Raw genomic sequence first — 16,058 nt, 5'->3', positions numbered from 1 at the left:
GAGCTCTTGTCTGAATGTCCATGACCCACCACCACTGCACTCCAAGCCCGGTCCCACCTCCGTACCCTGCGCCCCCTCCAGGATGGGTCAGCACCTTCATGGTGGGCCACTCTGCCCGGCTCCCCCTTCTTCCCCTTTTCACCCCCATTCCTGCAACATCAGAGCCCACAAGGACAACACAACGTGAATTCAGCTCCCCTCCTTCTCCCCCTCCCCCAGCTTCCCACCCGCCGTGTCTCACCTCTGAGGTCTCAAGCGTGTCCCCCACCTGGTCTGAGCACCAGACCCCTACCCAGGGTCTCCCTCCCGGCTTCCTCCCCACAGCCCCTCTCTGGCATCCCCAGGATCTCTGGTCCATGGACCTGCTCACACCCGGGGCCCACTGCTCCCCCTTCTGGCTCCATCCCGGCTGACCTAAGCTCCGCCACGTTCTACTCCCCCTCCCTCCCCCCGGGGCCCCTCACCTTCTCTGTGCTCAGTGCCAGGGTTCCCAGCCTCAGCTCGGCCCTGCTTGGCACACCTACTCCTGCATTTCCTAGAAAAGTTCTCAGAACCGCAAGGACCATGTCGCCGCTACCTTCCACTGGGTCCTTTACAACACTGGGCAATTTTTTCTCTAGTTCTTGCTTGACCTCAGCCTTCTATTAGCAGGGAGGAAGGGAGGTTTAGTTTTGACCTCCTGTCCTCAGAGTCCCCCCTCATCCTATTTCTTCCTCCCTCTGCTTTATCACACCTCTTCTCTCTCCCCCCCCCCGCCCCTCCCCCCATCTGTTCTTACACCTCCCTCTTCTCTCTGGGCTTACAGTCACCAGTCTCGTTGATGAGCTAGGGGTCCCTCCAGCCCATTCTTCTCCCTCACATCCCTTCTCAACCTCAACACCACCCTCGCTCTACATTTGACCGCTTGGCCTCCCCCAATCTCACAGGAACTTGCATTTTGCTCAGTCTTTTCCGGGCTTGAATCCATCCATCTTCCCTTTCCTTTAGCACCAAACTATTCAATTCTGAACTGATGCCTGACACCTCAGAAGTAATTTCTTGGATCTCGGAAATGTTAAGGGGCAGACAGATGCCGGGGACACTGACCACACTTTCTGGCTGGCAGAGCCCGTCAGGTCCCAGACTCCGAGGGCCCTGGACACAGACCAGCCTGGGCACAGACTGCCGTGTTCAACCGATTTAGGACATGAGAGGAATAAGCTTAGGGCTTATTCAGATAGGAAACCAGCCCTGGATAAAAAATATGTTCCCACCACCAGCCTTTCCTTTTAGGAACCAAAAACATGGCTGGTGGATTCTGGAAGGTTAAGTCTGTGCCAGGCTGGGCCTAAGTTTAGAATACCGTACAGTCTGCTATTCCCAGCTCAGAGCAAGACCCCCCTAAATAGACTCCTCTAGTTTTCCCAGCAGGGCTGAAAATACACAGCTCAGAGGATACTCAGAAACGAACCAAGGCCGGTCAGGTTTCCATTACCAACAACTGTCAATTGCCTGCTTTTCCCAGACGCACATCAGTGAAGAGAAATATGTGAATGAGCAGATCCACCCGAAACCCAAGGGACGAGGAGGCTGGGGAGGTGTCGTTATTAAGCCTCTTCTCCTGGAGGCCTCACGCGAGCGTTTCCTCCTGCTTGTAACAGCTGCATCCTCAGAAAAGAAGGCCAGTTCCACCTCGTGGTGGTCGGCTCCTTCTTGGAAACCAGGGGGCAGAAGTGGTAGGAAGGACGGAATTCTCGGGCTGAGCACCAACGAGGGGCAGAGCCCGCTCCAAACCAAACAGGCCGGGTGGCGGGGTGTCAGGGAGACTCCCTTCCCTGTGGGTGATCAAGGCTGAGAGGGGAGGAAAATGCAAATTTTCAGTTATTCTAGGAATGTCCCGTGCTCACTTCCCACAGTGCCAGGGCGCGCTGCCGCTGGGTAAGAACCAAGCGGGGCAGATGGTGGCCCACAGGACCCTGTTAAACACTCTTCTTGGAGGTAAAGCCACCTCGGCTCATGACAGCTCACAACCTTCCTCAAACAGGCACTGCGTGGGGATATACGTATGCGTAGAGCTGATTCACTTTGTTCTACAGCAGCAACTAACACAACAATGTAAAGCAATTATACTCCAATAAAGATGTTAAAAAAAAAAAAAGAAAGAGAGAAGAAAACTTAAAAAGAAAAAAATAGGCACCGCCATCACGCTGCTGCTCGCGACAGCCAGGAAGTTCACAGGGACCACGTGGGACGCTCAGCACGCCAGGCTTCAGCGTCACTCACCCGCAAAACTGGAGGCGTGGCATCTTAGCATTGGGAGGGACCTTGGATGTCACCTTGACTGTCCTAGGAACTGAACAACGCCCCTGAGACAGAAGACTTCCCTTACGAGTCCGCACACACACACGTAAAGCTACAGGCACCCCCATTTCATCTGGGTCTCCGACTCTCTCTCGCTTCCCAGTTTTTGCCTCTAAACTAACACAGGACATGGCGTTTATATCAATCGCGCTCCATCAGGCCTGTCTGGCTCTTTTTCTCCACACGCAGATCATTAAACTCTTCTCCTCGCCTTTCGGTGTTTTTGTGTTTTGTACACGGTCTGTTCTACCTGCACGGCTCTGACTGTACGCTTTTCTAGTCACTTGCTTAAAACAGGCTTGGTGATGCCTGGAGTGCACCCCAAACCCCTGGGATCCATCCCAGTTCCTGTGGTCACCGCAGCTTGGCTGGCTGGAATCCGGGGAGGGGAGGGGTCTCCAAGAACGCTGCGGAGGGTGCACAGTTGAAGCCCCCCTGGCTGGCCCAGCCTGGGAGCCCCGCCCCACCCTGGACGGCCCGGGGACAGCCTTCTCACAGCGCGAGGCTGGCATCTCCGTGAAGTGCTGCTTGAGTCTGAGCCCACCTTGCCCCTCTGCCAGGCCCCTCACAGTGAAACTGACCTTTCTCTTCTTTGTTTTTTTTCAAAAACGTCTGGTGAAGGAGAGATGAGGTTGTAACTGGCCTTCCTGCCTTCCACAGAGTGAGGCTGGACCAGTGAACAAGTTCTAGGAAGCAAATCACTTCCCTTCTTTTGAGGTCATTTTCCTCCTCTCTAAGATAACCTCAAAAGCCTCCTACATGAAAGATAAATAAGTACTGGGGTTGTAATGTACAACCGGGTGACAACGGTTAACACTGCTTTATGGCATATTTGAAAGTTGTTGAGAGTAAATCCTGAAAGTTCTTGCCACAAGGAAAAAAATTTTTTGTAACTAATATATTAGGCGATGGATATTAAGTAAACTTATTGTGGTAGTCATTTTGCAACATATATGGATGCCGAGTTATTATGCTCTAACACCTTAAACTTGTACAGTGCTGCATGCCAACTATCTCTCTGTAAAACTGGGGGAAAAGTCTCATACAGCTATAAAAGTCAACTGTTTATAAAATAAGAAAAACTTTCATATCTTCACTGTCACATACTTTGACCTATCATCCAAAGTGACTTATTAAAAAAATATCAGGCTGGGCTTCCCTGGTGGCACAGTGGTTGAGAATCTGCCTGCCAATGCAGGGGACATGGGTTCAAGCCCTGGTCTGGGAAGATCCCACATGCCGCGGAGCAACTAAGCCCGTGAGCCACAACTACTGAGCCTGTGCGTCTGGAGCCTGTGCTCCGCAACAAGAGAGGATGCGACAGTGAGAGGCCCGCGTACCGCCACGAAGAGTGGCCCCCGCTCGCCACAACAAGAGAAAGCCCTCGCACAGAAACGAAGACCCAACACAGCCAAAAATAAATAAATAAATAAATAAATAAATAAATAAATAAATAAATAAATCAGGCTGACACACAATCAAAACTGCCTCCTTTTCAGAAAATTCCTTCCTTCCCCTTTCCTTCTCCTGTCAGTTTGCGGTAAAGAGCATCTTTTGGAATCTGACAGCTCTGCCTGGAAACATTTCTGGCTTTGCTGTTAGCTGGTTGTGTCCTGTTGGCTAAGTTTCTTTATCTTTCTACATATATTTCCTTATCTCAGAAATGGAGACAAAAATCTACCTTACAGGATTATCATAAAGGAAAAAATGCGGTGATATTTTAATATGATTAGCACAGGGCCTGGGACATCACAGATGATAAATGACGGCTGTTATTATACATTAAAATACTGTGCAACTCGTCAGGAAAGGACCTTGGGCAGGTCCCCTTTGGAAGGTTAATCAGCATATGAGCATCAGGAGAAAATGCTGCAGGAGATGGTAGAATAAACAGGGAACAGCGTTCTAGAGGACTGGCTCGGGGGGATTTCTCCTGAGGTGAAGGGTCTGCGCATTGTATCGGCTATTTTACTACTCCCGACCTTTGCTTCAAAAAGGAGGCTCACGGTGCTTTAATAAGAAGAGCTTAATGACACAATTGCTACGTGCCAGATGCACTAAACCCTTTCTGTGTGTGCACGATCTCGGTCACTGCTTACTTCAATCCTGTAAACTAGGTATTGTTATTCTCACTTTAAAGATGAGAAAATTCAGACTCAAGAGAAGTATAAACCCAGAGTCACTGGGTTCAATCCTAGTAAGTGGCACAAAAACAAGGTGGCCTCAGGGCACCGCAGGAAATGTAGTCCAGGATGTCGTAAACTATCAATTCATCCCTCTGGAGGTGAAGAAACACTAACTTGAAAAACATCTTAAAAGGAAAAGAACATGTGACCTCAATTCATTTACGGACTGAGTAATAAGTTCAAGGAATAAAACTCCACTCTTAATGCCTCCTTTGGGAATTACCTTCACTAAAAATGATCCTAAAATACTTCACATGAAGTGAAAAAGCTACAGCTATCTTTTGTGCATCTGTCATTAGTGCCTTCAGAAGACTGTGTCCTCGAGTGTTGGTTTGGGGAAAGGATGAAAGCCACCGGCCAGATGGGATGCAAGCTTCACCCGTGGCTTTCACAACGAAGCCCCAGCTGACCGGCCTCTCTAGTGGGTGATTCTTCTTACCACGGGTGCCGAGCTGCCTGCTCGCAGGTGTATCTTTTATTTGGATCTTTCTCCATCAGGTTCCGAATGAAGTCTTTTGCTGTTCAAAAGGAAGGCACAGAGGGGGAGTCAGTATGTGGCTTGAGATATGACAATATGATACCAGGGTGCCTCTGTGGGTATCAAGGGTACCATGGAAACACGAGACCAGCCTTCCATGGACACTCGGGACCTGGGACATCAAGGCAGGTGGTACCAACATCTGGGGAAAAGGGAAGCCAAGGTTTGGGTTTCTGAGTGGTGACCCAGTGAACAAGGAGGCAGCCCAGCCAGGCCTGGGACCCTGCCTTCCCACCTCGAAGCCCCTTCCTGCCGGCAGCTAGTGGCGCCTTTGTTTCAGGGAAAAGGTGAAATATCTTTGCCGCCAGGTGCCTCTCACTCAGCTCACTGCTGCCTTAGGGAGCTGTTCTGTTGACGTCCTCAAGTTAAGAGCTCACCGATTCAACAAAGTCGCCCAAGCACCCACTGTGGATGCACAGCCCTCCAGAAGCCCCCTCCGCAGCCCCCGCGGATGATTACAAACAGCGAGCAGGAAATTACGGTGCAGGAGATGTGCCCTGGTGGGGAAGCAAAACTGCTTGGAGGCCCAGGACCAGGTATGACCCAGAGCAGGACGCTGAGAACATGAGAGGTTGGGACCCAGAACCAGAAGATGACACGTGCCAGGTGGGAAATCTGTCACCTTGTGGCGTCTGGCAGCTCACTGCCCACAGGGCTGAACTTCTGGGGGACGGCTGGGGCCCTTCCTGACTCAGAAGTAAACTACTCCCCATGTGGCTCTTTCCTGCAAGCCTTGGAGAACTATAGTCCGGTCCCAGGTTTTGGAAGATTGAGGAAGAAAGCAGGGCATTTCCAGTTAGGAGGAAATAACACAAATAATAAAATGTGATATTTGAATAGCTCATTCATTATTTCATGTGATCCTTACACCACCCACCAGGGTGGGAGTGGTATTATTACCATCCTCATCTTGTCAGGGAGGAAACTGAGGCTGGAGACATTCCATTCGCTTACGTGGGCCTTGGGTTTGATTTTTATCCCTGAGGAGGAAATGGTGAACTTCCCTGGGAATGTTTTGTGTGGCACAGTAGCTGAGACTCGGGTTCTGGAGTGAGGGCGTGGGTTCAAACCCCAGCTCTGCCACTTACTAGCTGTTATTTCACCTCCCAGGGCCTCAGTTTCCTCATCTGTCAAATGGGGCTAATAGTAATCCCCACCTGATAGGCTGTCCTGAGGACTGGGTGAACTAGCACATGTGCGGAGTTTAGAGTGCACAGCACACGGTAAGTAAGCTCAATAAACTCGAGCTAACACTGTCTCACTCCAGAGCACCCAGATCAGGGTATGGCCAGGAGTGGTGGAGGAGTGAGTCCCCACCCCTCAGCCTGGCTCGGGGCACGTGTCCCACACGTGTCCCAAGCCTCTCCTCGCTTCTCAAGTCAAGTCTAAGTGTCTAGCATCCTCAGGAGCCTCAGGACTGTTCTGAGCCCCTGGGGACTGTTGGAGACTCAGGTGGGCTGGGTGTCAGGGTCCCAGGAGCCGCCCACCAGGAGCCGAGAGACCTACCGGAGTCGGAGATGTCGTCCCAGTAGGGGGAGTCGAACTCATATTCCGCCTTGAGAATCTGCTCGAAGAGCTTGGAGTCATTTTCGTCATAGAAAGGAGGGTAGCCGCAGAGCCTGGAAGACAAGAGGATCTCTTGTGAGGATCGGAACCGGCTGAGGACCCAACACCACGTGGTGGCTTGACATCCTGCCTGGGAGGAAGAGCTGTCTTACTCCTGGAGTGGAGGAAGCCTGCACCGTGTGCGCTGCAGACACAGTCTCAGCAAAGGACCCACACGGTCTCTGGGCACACGTGGCACAGAAGTAAAATTGTGACTTCACAGGTAGCTGAAAGGGTTAACCCTGGTGGCGACAGAGTCCTGCACGCCCTGAGCACCTACCAGGCCGCCCTCTGTGTATAAACGTTACTGATCTTACTGCCTGGGATACGGTCCCTAATAGATGATGGGTTAGTGAAACAAACAACATATATGTTTGGTATACATTTCAAGACCTTTCCAGGTTCATTTGATTTAATAAATCATCAGAGGAAGAAGGGGAAATTTCATACACTTGAGTCACCAAATTGCCACAAGTGGCCCCAAACTGCAGTGTATCACCCTACCACGCCCAATTCAGGTATTTGGAAGGTTACAGTTTCGCCCATTAATATGCAATAAGCAGAAGTTGACATAAATTTTAATACCATGACCCTTTTTCCACTGAACTGTTTCAAAGTTGATTTTTAAAAGATCATATGGGAATTCCCTGGTGGTCCAGTAGTTAGGATTCGGCGGTTTCATTGCCGAGGGCCTGGGTTTGATCCATGGTTGGGGAACTAAGATCCTGCAAGCCACATGGCACGGCCAAGAAACATTTAAGAAAGAAAAAAAAAAGCGGATACTAGGATGTTGGTGCAAGAATCTTCTAGTTCTAGAGGTCCTGACAGTCATAACAGAAGTAGGAATTTTTGTTAAATACCCCAAATACAATTCGTGCCATGAAGCTGTGGGTTCTCACTCCCAGGTCTGCTGCGGGCTCTGAGGTGACCTTTACCATTAAAGGCCAATGATGCATTTTCTGGACCAAAATGTCCTCATCTAAACACGAAGAGGCCAGACTAGAAAATTCCTAATATTCTTTCTGGCTTTAAGATGCTGTGGGTCTATGCTTCCTCCCCCAATTTGTTTGGCTGGTCCACGCTTGAGGCCCATGGCGGGCAGGCAGGGGCAGCCTCTGGTTGGGACTGGACATCGGGAAGGGGTGAGATTGAGGCTGCGGCCATAAGTGATGGACAGAGCAGAGGGCAAGGCTGGATTCTGGAAGGCCAAGCGCACAGCTGGATGGCACAGAACTTGGTTCCGGGCCCGAGACAACCTACAGGGCGGCAGCAGCCACGGTGAGAAAGTCCCGCCCCCAGACGAGCCCTGCATCTTCCCACGCAGCCCAACTTTGTTCAAAGCACAGCTGCAGCCTAGAGACCAGTTTAATGAGAACAAATGAATGGGAATCAACAGACTCCAGGCCTTCGAGGGATTTAGGCCGCCAGCAAGTAAGAAATGTAATGAAGGTTCGAAACACAGCTTTTAGTACAAATTTTCAGCCGCTCCTGCCGCTCTACACAGCACCACTGGTCGTGCTGCACAGGGGAACGGCCGATGACACTTTTAAAGGCTGTGAGACATTCTGTGGGCTGATAAGATTCAGAATCATCTATCCCTACAAGGTTGATTTAGGGGCTAAGTGCCTGGAAAATTTCATTTTTAAAGATTTGCTGCCTTTGGCGAAGTAAGAGCCAGTGCTTCTGAAACCACGAAGCACATATTTCACTACCCAGGAAAGCCTGGAGCTGAGAGATGGATATGGAAATGTTTCCCATAATGAAGATTTGGGCTAAATGAAATGTGCATATTAGGAAAAGCAGACAGGGCAAAATGTTAGTTCATCTCGGAAAATAATGAAATTTTAGATATGTGAGGTTTTTGTTTATTAACAACGGACTGTGTTTTACTTTACAGTTTGGCTTTCTTTTCAAGGAAAAAAAATCTTCAAGAAAATTCCAAGAAAGATTTAATCTTCTTGTGCCAATTTTCTTAAAGTAATCCTGATTTCTTCTGGTTTTAGCTCCTCTTTTTTTGGGGGAGGGGGAGTATAGAATACTATGTTTATGTGTCTGTACTGAGGATGGAAGGAAAGGAAACGGATGGAGTTTGGGGACTAAGTTAAAATTAAGAAAGAACATTTTTAAATAAGGGCTGAAACAGAACAGAAGGGCAAGGAGATGTTGTAAAATCTTCCTCAGATCTAGAAGATTCACAGAGTTCCCTGGTCAGGCTATTTCGTGAGCAGGTTTGTGTGGTGGGTTCAATTAGGAGAAACGACTTTGAGTTGTTTCTATCTCCATATACAGAATGCTGACTTCCGTGGTCCTGTATCCACCCATTTGCAGATTTCATCTCTGTGTTCATATTTTACATTATCAAACCATTTAAATAATCTACAGATGATCTCACTGTGGGTTCTCAAAGACGATAAAGCCACTCCCAATTGTTCTAGGCCTAAAAGCCCATGGTTCAGAATAACATCTAAACCTGACAACCCAACAACAGATGGTCACGCCCAATACGGGCAACTCGCCTCCATGGGCTCATCCATCACGTCCATCCCAGTCTCAGGATGGCCATCTAGGGAGAATGCTCCCACCTCCCGTCTTCCCTTTGCTACTTAGTCTGCCATCTCATCTACCTTGGCACACTTACACAAACATACTACTAACTCTAGTGTAGCTTCGACTGATCACTTATTTTGGGTCAAAAACTCCACCAAGGTGCTCTGCTGTATTATCTCACTTAAACCTCACTCTCCCAGGCACTTCCCTGGCGGTCCAGTGGTTGGGACTCTGCATTTCCATTGCAGGGGGCACGGGTTCAATCCCTGGTCGGGGAACTAGATCCCGCATGCCGCGTGGTGCGGCCAAAAAAAAGGATTAAAAAAAATAAAATTAAAAAAATATTTAAAAATACAAAAAAATGAAAACAAAAAACCCCTCACTCCCCCCGGAGGTGTGCTTCCCCAGCACCTTCCCTGTGTCCTTCAGAGCCCCCCTCTGCTCTGCTCTGTCCCCAGGAGGCTGACCTGTACGGAGGGTTGACTGAGGGTTGAACTCTCTGGCATCTGGTAGGGGGTTGGCCAGTGGGGGCCCCCGGGGAGATGAGGAAGGAAGGAGGAAGTCAGGGCAGGCTGCGTGTTGCCCTGAGCCTTCCCATCCAGCGCTCAGGCTGGTTACACCCCTGGGCTGAGGGCCAGTGCTGCTCTCAAGGGAGGGGACTCTGCCAGACTCCCTTGGGTGTGGTAACTGCTTTCTCCCTCCCCCAGTCACCGAGGGTCTAAGGGTGCTTACGGCTCAGCTGCTATAAATCTCAAGGTCCCGGTGGTATTCCTTGTGGTCCCCTCACACCAGAGCCGTGTATACAGTCCCTCATACAATTCTCATTTTAAAGGTAGAGAAACGGGGCTTCCCTGGTGGCACAGTGGTTAAGAATCCGCCTGCCAAGGCAGGGGACACGGGTTCGAGCCCTGGTCCGGGAAGATCCCACATGCCGTGGACCAACTAAGCCCGTGCGCCACAACTACTGAGCCTGCGCTCTAGAGCCCGCAAGCCACAACTACTGAGCCTGACTGCCACAACTACTGAAGCCCACACACCTAGAGCCCGTGCTCCACAACAAGAGAAGCCACCGCAATGAGAAGCCCGTGCACCGCAACTAAGAGCAGCCCATGCTCGTCGCAACTAGAGAAACCCTTGCGCAGCAACGAAGACCCAACGCAGCCAAAAATAAATAAATTTATATTAAAAAAATAAAAAAATAAAGGCAGAGAAACAGGACGCCAGCCCTACCTGTCTGATTCTGGATCTGTGTTCTTAACTGTTTTGCTTGTTCACTAAAGGGAAGGAGGCTTGAGAACTGAATCTTATGTTTCAGTCTTGACTTTGAATTCTCTCTGCAGGCCATTTCATTTGCCCACCGGCCCCTTCATCTGCAAACAGAACCTGGTGACTGGACGCTACTTCCCCAACCTCATTTCCCACACTCTGGGTCTAGCAGCTAAGATGTTTGGGGTTGGTTCGCTGCCCACTGGGCATGTTTTGTTTCTGGACCAAGGTAAAGGTATGCACTCTACCTGGGCTGCCCTCCCCTGGCCCCTTCCATCGACTGTGGCACACCCCTGGAGACCAGCTGCCGTGTTACTAGTAAGACCCAGTCCCCTGCTGCCAGGTGGGGTCGGTGCCCTGCTCTGTGTCCCCACGGCAGCGCACAGAGCTCCGTGGTGACACTTCCTACACTGCACGCTGCCCTGACCTGTCCACAAGCTCCTTAAGGCAGGACCATGTCTTATGTCTTACTTTTGTCTTTGGATTTTCAGTGCCCAGCCCAGGGTCTACCCATGGCAGATCCTGGGTAAATGTTTGGATGAACAAAGATGCTCTTGAAAAAGAGGCTTCATCGTTGGCTGTTGAGCCCCCTGGATGGGCTCTGAAATAGAGACAAGGATGACGGATGAAGGATAGCCCACTGCTGCCCAGCCCAGGTAGCTGTCGAAGTTCCCACCTACCCCGACTCCTCCCTCCTGTACCTCACCCCTCTCAGGAGGTGGTAAAAAAGCAATGCTCTGTGTCGCTGACAGACGTTCCAGAAGAACCCAGTGTGCAGGGCCAGGTGCTGTGGGCAACCCGGCCTGTGTCTGTAGAGAGAATGCAATGGGTTATCTAAAATGCCACTTTTGTCTTGCGGACAAGGTTCATAAAGGAGAAGGTTTTCCGTGAAGAGCACTTTTAACATAAATGAATGTGAAAATTGGCCATGGCCAACCACGGCTGATTCACCAGGGCACAGTTATTCTTGGAAAATGAAATGCTGTGATAGCATAAGAGCTCCTGCTGAGAGGTCCTGAGACTTGACTGCGGTAATTATGCTACATTAAGGGACGTTCTTCCTCCTCGTTTGCCCTCGGCCATGTATATGCGCCCTTACAAAAATGGACGCCTGCTGAAAAGATTTGCAAATAATGATCAGTTGTTACCTCTTTTCCCCTTTTATGTAACTTTATTGTCATAATTCACCTCAACCTTCTATGTTCTTGCATATTTCTTGGACCTTTGAATTACAGATTTAAGGTTCTGCCTTTCCTTACGGCTTTTGGTACCAGAGACAGACACAGAGAAGATGGGAAGGAGCTGGTATCAGAAGTGCTGGTAGGCAATGAGATGTCATCTGTTAGGACGGCTATTATCAGAAAAATAGAAGTTAACAAGTGTTGGGATGTGGAGAAAATGGAACTCTTGTGCACCGTTGGTGGGAATGCAAAATGGTGCAGCCAGTATGGAAAATGTTACGGAGGTTTCTCAAAAAATTAAAAATGGAACTACCATGTGATCCAGGAATCCCTCTTCTGGATATATTCCCAAAGGAAATGAAATCAGTGCCTTGAAGAGATATGCATGCTCCCATGTTCACTGCAGCATTATTCACTATGGCCAAGACATGAAAACAATCTGTGTGTCCACTGATGGATAAATGGACAAAGGTGTAGACAGGGAAGCCATACAGGCAGGCGACTGGCTTTGCAGCTATGAGGAAGGTGGCTTTGAGGCAGAAGACAAGTTAGCAGCTGTGCTCCGGCAAAGGAAGGATGGGACAGCGCCGGTGGTGGTAGTTGGATCGGGGGAACAGATTCCAAAAGAGTTCAGAGGGAAAACCGGGAAGATTAGGTGATCAGCGATGTGGAGAGGGAAGGCCAGGATGCCTCCCAGGTCCCCAGCATGGACACGGGGGCTGCCGTCAACCGTGGTGGAGAACACAGGGGGAAGGGTGGGTCTGAGGGTGGCCCCGACACGTCACTGTGGCACCTGGCAATTAAAACTTCTCTTTTCAGTGGACATGGTCCCCCCTTGGGGAAGCAGCTCTGGGCAGTTGTGTCCTTACAGTTAGAAGATCAACACCTAATGTTCCACCCCAGCCTGCCTTCTGGAAAGACAGATGGCAGGAGCATGCCTGGGATCACTGTGGCCTGTCGGTGGGAAAGAAGGACAGAGAAAAGTGAACCTGGGTCTCTACTCAACCAAGTCCCACTATGGCCACATCCAGTAGCCTTTGTTCAGCCCTTTGCTCCCCAACAGAGCTGCAAGAGGATGCAGAGGATAGAAAATCTGCTATCCAGACCCTGTGGAACTCGGCAGGGCTGGGCAGAAGTTCAGGCCTGCCTCACTGACCCAGAGTAACTGCAAAATCAAGTAACACGTTTAAGCAAGTTTCCTGACCACCTGAAATATGCTTCTTAAGTGCCCAAACATATTGCAAATATTTTACGTAAAAAGCATCTGAGCGCAACAGTCCACACTGACGACTGAATCATCACCAGGAAACAGCAACCCAGATCTTGCCCTTTAGTCTATTGGAAGAAGGGCTCTGAAGGTGAAGAGAGAACTGATTTTTCAAGGGAAGGTGTGTTGCTGTTCTCTGAGGACTGACTTTGCTTTCGGAGGAGTTTCGTGATGTGGTTTCCTCAGCCTGGGATTTAGAGAAATAAAGACACAGATTCAAATCCTGGCTCTAACAAGTCCTGGTGGAGTGACTTTGGGGAAATTATATATTGTCTCCCGGTCTCAGGTTCCTTTGTGAAAGGAGGATAACGAGGCCCACCTTATAGAGGGATATTATAACATATATAACATACACTATATACTAATCTATATTACATAGAACACACACACATGGATTGATGGATGGATACAGATAAAAGATACAACATTTGAAAGCGCCTGTCACACAACAATCACTAAATGCCAGCTGTCCACCCTTATCACCGCTTCTTCTCTTTTCCATCCCACCAACTCCATCTCACTCTTCAGGTTCCTTCAGCTGAAATACTGTGAACTGGGGCCCTGCTCACCATCAGGAAGACCAATGGGAGGGGGAGAGAACAGACGAGTCCTGAGGGACTCAGTTTACACACTAAATGTGAAAACAAAGCAACATATTTTAAAATTTTGTAACTAGTCTCAGAATCACCCACGAATGACCACACATCCTGACCTAAACTTCTAAACTGCTCTGGAAGGGAAGGAGAGAGATGCTCCCTCTGGTCATGATTCTGTGCCCTGCGTGATGGATATGAGGACAGGAGGTCCTGGAGACCTGCTTTTCAACCTTAATCTTTGTGGGCCAGTATTTCCAAGCATTTTGCCAAGGAGTCCTCAATTCTAGGAATAGCTCAAGCTTCCCTGAGAACACTTACTCAAAGGTATATTTGTGAAGAAAGAATATTTTTATGCAATTGAGCAAAACAACAAACCTGCACGTATACTGCAAACCAGAGGAGCCACAGAGGGCCCACCCAGGCCCAATGGGTCTCTGAAAAACACTCACAAAATCAATCCAATCTGGGCATCCCTCCTCTGGATGCTAGAGTCTGTTGGATAGGTAACAACCACTGGACAGACACCAGTTCACCCTTTGTCTTGGCTGTCAGCAGTTATTCAACAAGTGTTTATTGGATGAATGTCTGGGACCCCATACTAAGGAATCTGGGTTGTATTTGTCTTACTCTGGTTAATAGGACAGACTTTTAAAAATAATAATATAAAGCAAAGCATTTTAAGCTAACAAATCTCTGGCAATTAGTTGCAAGGCTCACGTAGCAAAATAGATTTCAGCGTATTATTGGGATTTATAGACCAGAATGACCAATGAGACCCGAATGTTTACAAAAATGTAATGCAATTACTTCAGCAACTAGAGATTTGATTATGTGCATGCCAGAGCTTTCTCCTTGCAAACTTGGAAGAGACAAGGGAAGGTTCACATATTAGAACCACATGCAGGCTGACTTCAGCAAGGCATCGTTGGTGAAATGCAATGGATAAATGTCCCACATCACCCCTGAGATTTGGTTAATACGTTGAAAGCTGAAAAGGAGGAAGCAGATCAAGGAAAGACCTAGAGGAGGAAGGAAAGGGACACTGGAAGGTAGATGGGAAACACATCCCTTAGAAAGTTTATACACACCGGAGCTGAAGATTGGGAGCCAGGCAGGAGGGGAAGAAGAACAAACACTTCCCCAAGCGTGAGAAGTCAGCAGCGTACTCCACTTGGAGTAAAATAGTTTAAGAAAATTCTGTACACAGTAAAGGGTTAGGCTGGACAAGACATCACCCAAAGCTGCTGTGTTGTGATCCAGGGTTCTACTTCCAAGTGTATAACTTTTTGATTCTTGCATCAGCCAAATGGACAGCACCTCCAGGAAGTCTGGGGGATGAGCACAGAGGCCCCAGGCCTCCTCCTGCAGGTGATGTACATCTGAAGGAGGTTCGGACAAACCCACTTCCAACTCAGCTCCCGCTGACAGTGGATCGGAGGGCTTGGTGGGGAGGGGAGGGTGAGTGAGGGGAGCATCCAACAGCCGGGATGTTGTGTTAGGAGAAACACAGCGGAACTTGCAGCAGCTACAATTAGTTCTCAAGAGTGATGGATCTGCACCAAGGGGTGCAGACATCCAGTCTGGAGGTGATTAACATGCGCACTAACTGATGGTTCTGAACCCCGGCGGATTTCCAGCTCGACTTTTGCATCTAGACTTTGCTTTTTTTGTTGTGGGGCTCTTGCTCCCTCCCTCCCTCCTCCATCCCCCCAGCTTCCTTCTCTCTCACGTTCTGCTTGGTAAGCGGTTATGAATCTGTGCAGACTAACAGCCGCACTTGGGAGATGCCTTGGTACCTCCATCCTGTTGGCCTTGGCTTTATTTAATTTTATTTTTTTTGGTTATCTACCTGATTTATTAGCACTAGTTTGACGAAATCCGTGGGAAATTTAATATGCCTAAGGAAAGTAGACTCAACCCTCTTATATATAATACTAATGCTTCTCTCATTATTACATTTTTTTACAGTGGCACAAATCCCTCCAAAACTCCTCCCCCGCCCCAGACCTTCCCTCATTAAAAAGTCATAAAAATATGTAAAGCCATAAAGTATTAGGGGAAAAATATTTTTTATAAATCCTCCTAGGGTGGGAAAGGCTCTTAAAAATATGAACGAAATTAAAAATTGATACATTAACTATATAAATATTTTAAACACCATAAAGTAAAAAAATGACAGTTGGAAAAAACTCACTTGTAAGACATATACAGCCAATTTCCCTAATCCACTCCCCCTAAATTTTTTTTTTAAATTTTTATTTATTTATATTTATTTTTGGCTGTGTTGGGTCTCCGTTTCTGTGCGAGGGCTTTCTCTAGTTGCGGCAAGCGGGGGCCACTCTTCATCGCGGTGCGCGGGCCTCTCACTGTCGTGGCCTCTCTTGTTGCGGAGCACAAGCTCCAAACGCGCAGGCTCAGTAATTGTGGCTCACGGGCCCAGCCGCTCTAGCGGCATGTGGGATCTTCCCAGACCAGGGCTCGAACCCGTGTCCCCTGCATTGGCAGGCAGATTCTCAACCGCTGCACCACCAG

The 16,058-nt window shown here is 48.9% G+C and overlaps 1 protein-coding gene across 5 annotated transcripts in view; it reads right to left on the bottom strand.

Annotated features, from left to right (window-relative positions):
- Positions 1 to 16,058, bottom strand: part of CAMK1D (calcium/calmodulin dependent protein kinase ID) — a 413,272-nt gene that overhangs the window by 8,812 nt on the left and 388,402 nt on the right. For all 5 annotated transcript variants that reach the window (XM_082449814.1, XM_082449812.1, XM_082449810.1 and 2 more), the window contains 2 exons: positions 6,571 to 6,683; positions 4,966 to 5,044 (listed from right to left, as the gene is read on the bottom strand). In XM_082449814.1, coding sequence (XP_082305940.1) covers positions 4,966 to 5,044; positions 6,571 to 6,683 — 192 coding nt within the window. The remainder of the gene's footprint in view (positions 1 to 4,965; positions 5,045 to 6,570; positions 6,684 to 16,058) is intronic.

This window comes from Balaenoptera physalus (genome assembly GCF_965194825.1).
Source record: "Balaenoptera physalus genome assembly, chromosome: 2".
Classification (NCBI taxonomy): Eukaryota; Metazoa; Chordata; class Mammalia; order Artiodactyla; family Balaenopteridae; genus Balaenoptera; species Balaenoptera physalus.
Note: the sequence above shows the minus strand (reverse complement) of the source record. Positions and strands in the feature narration are given on the sequence as shown.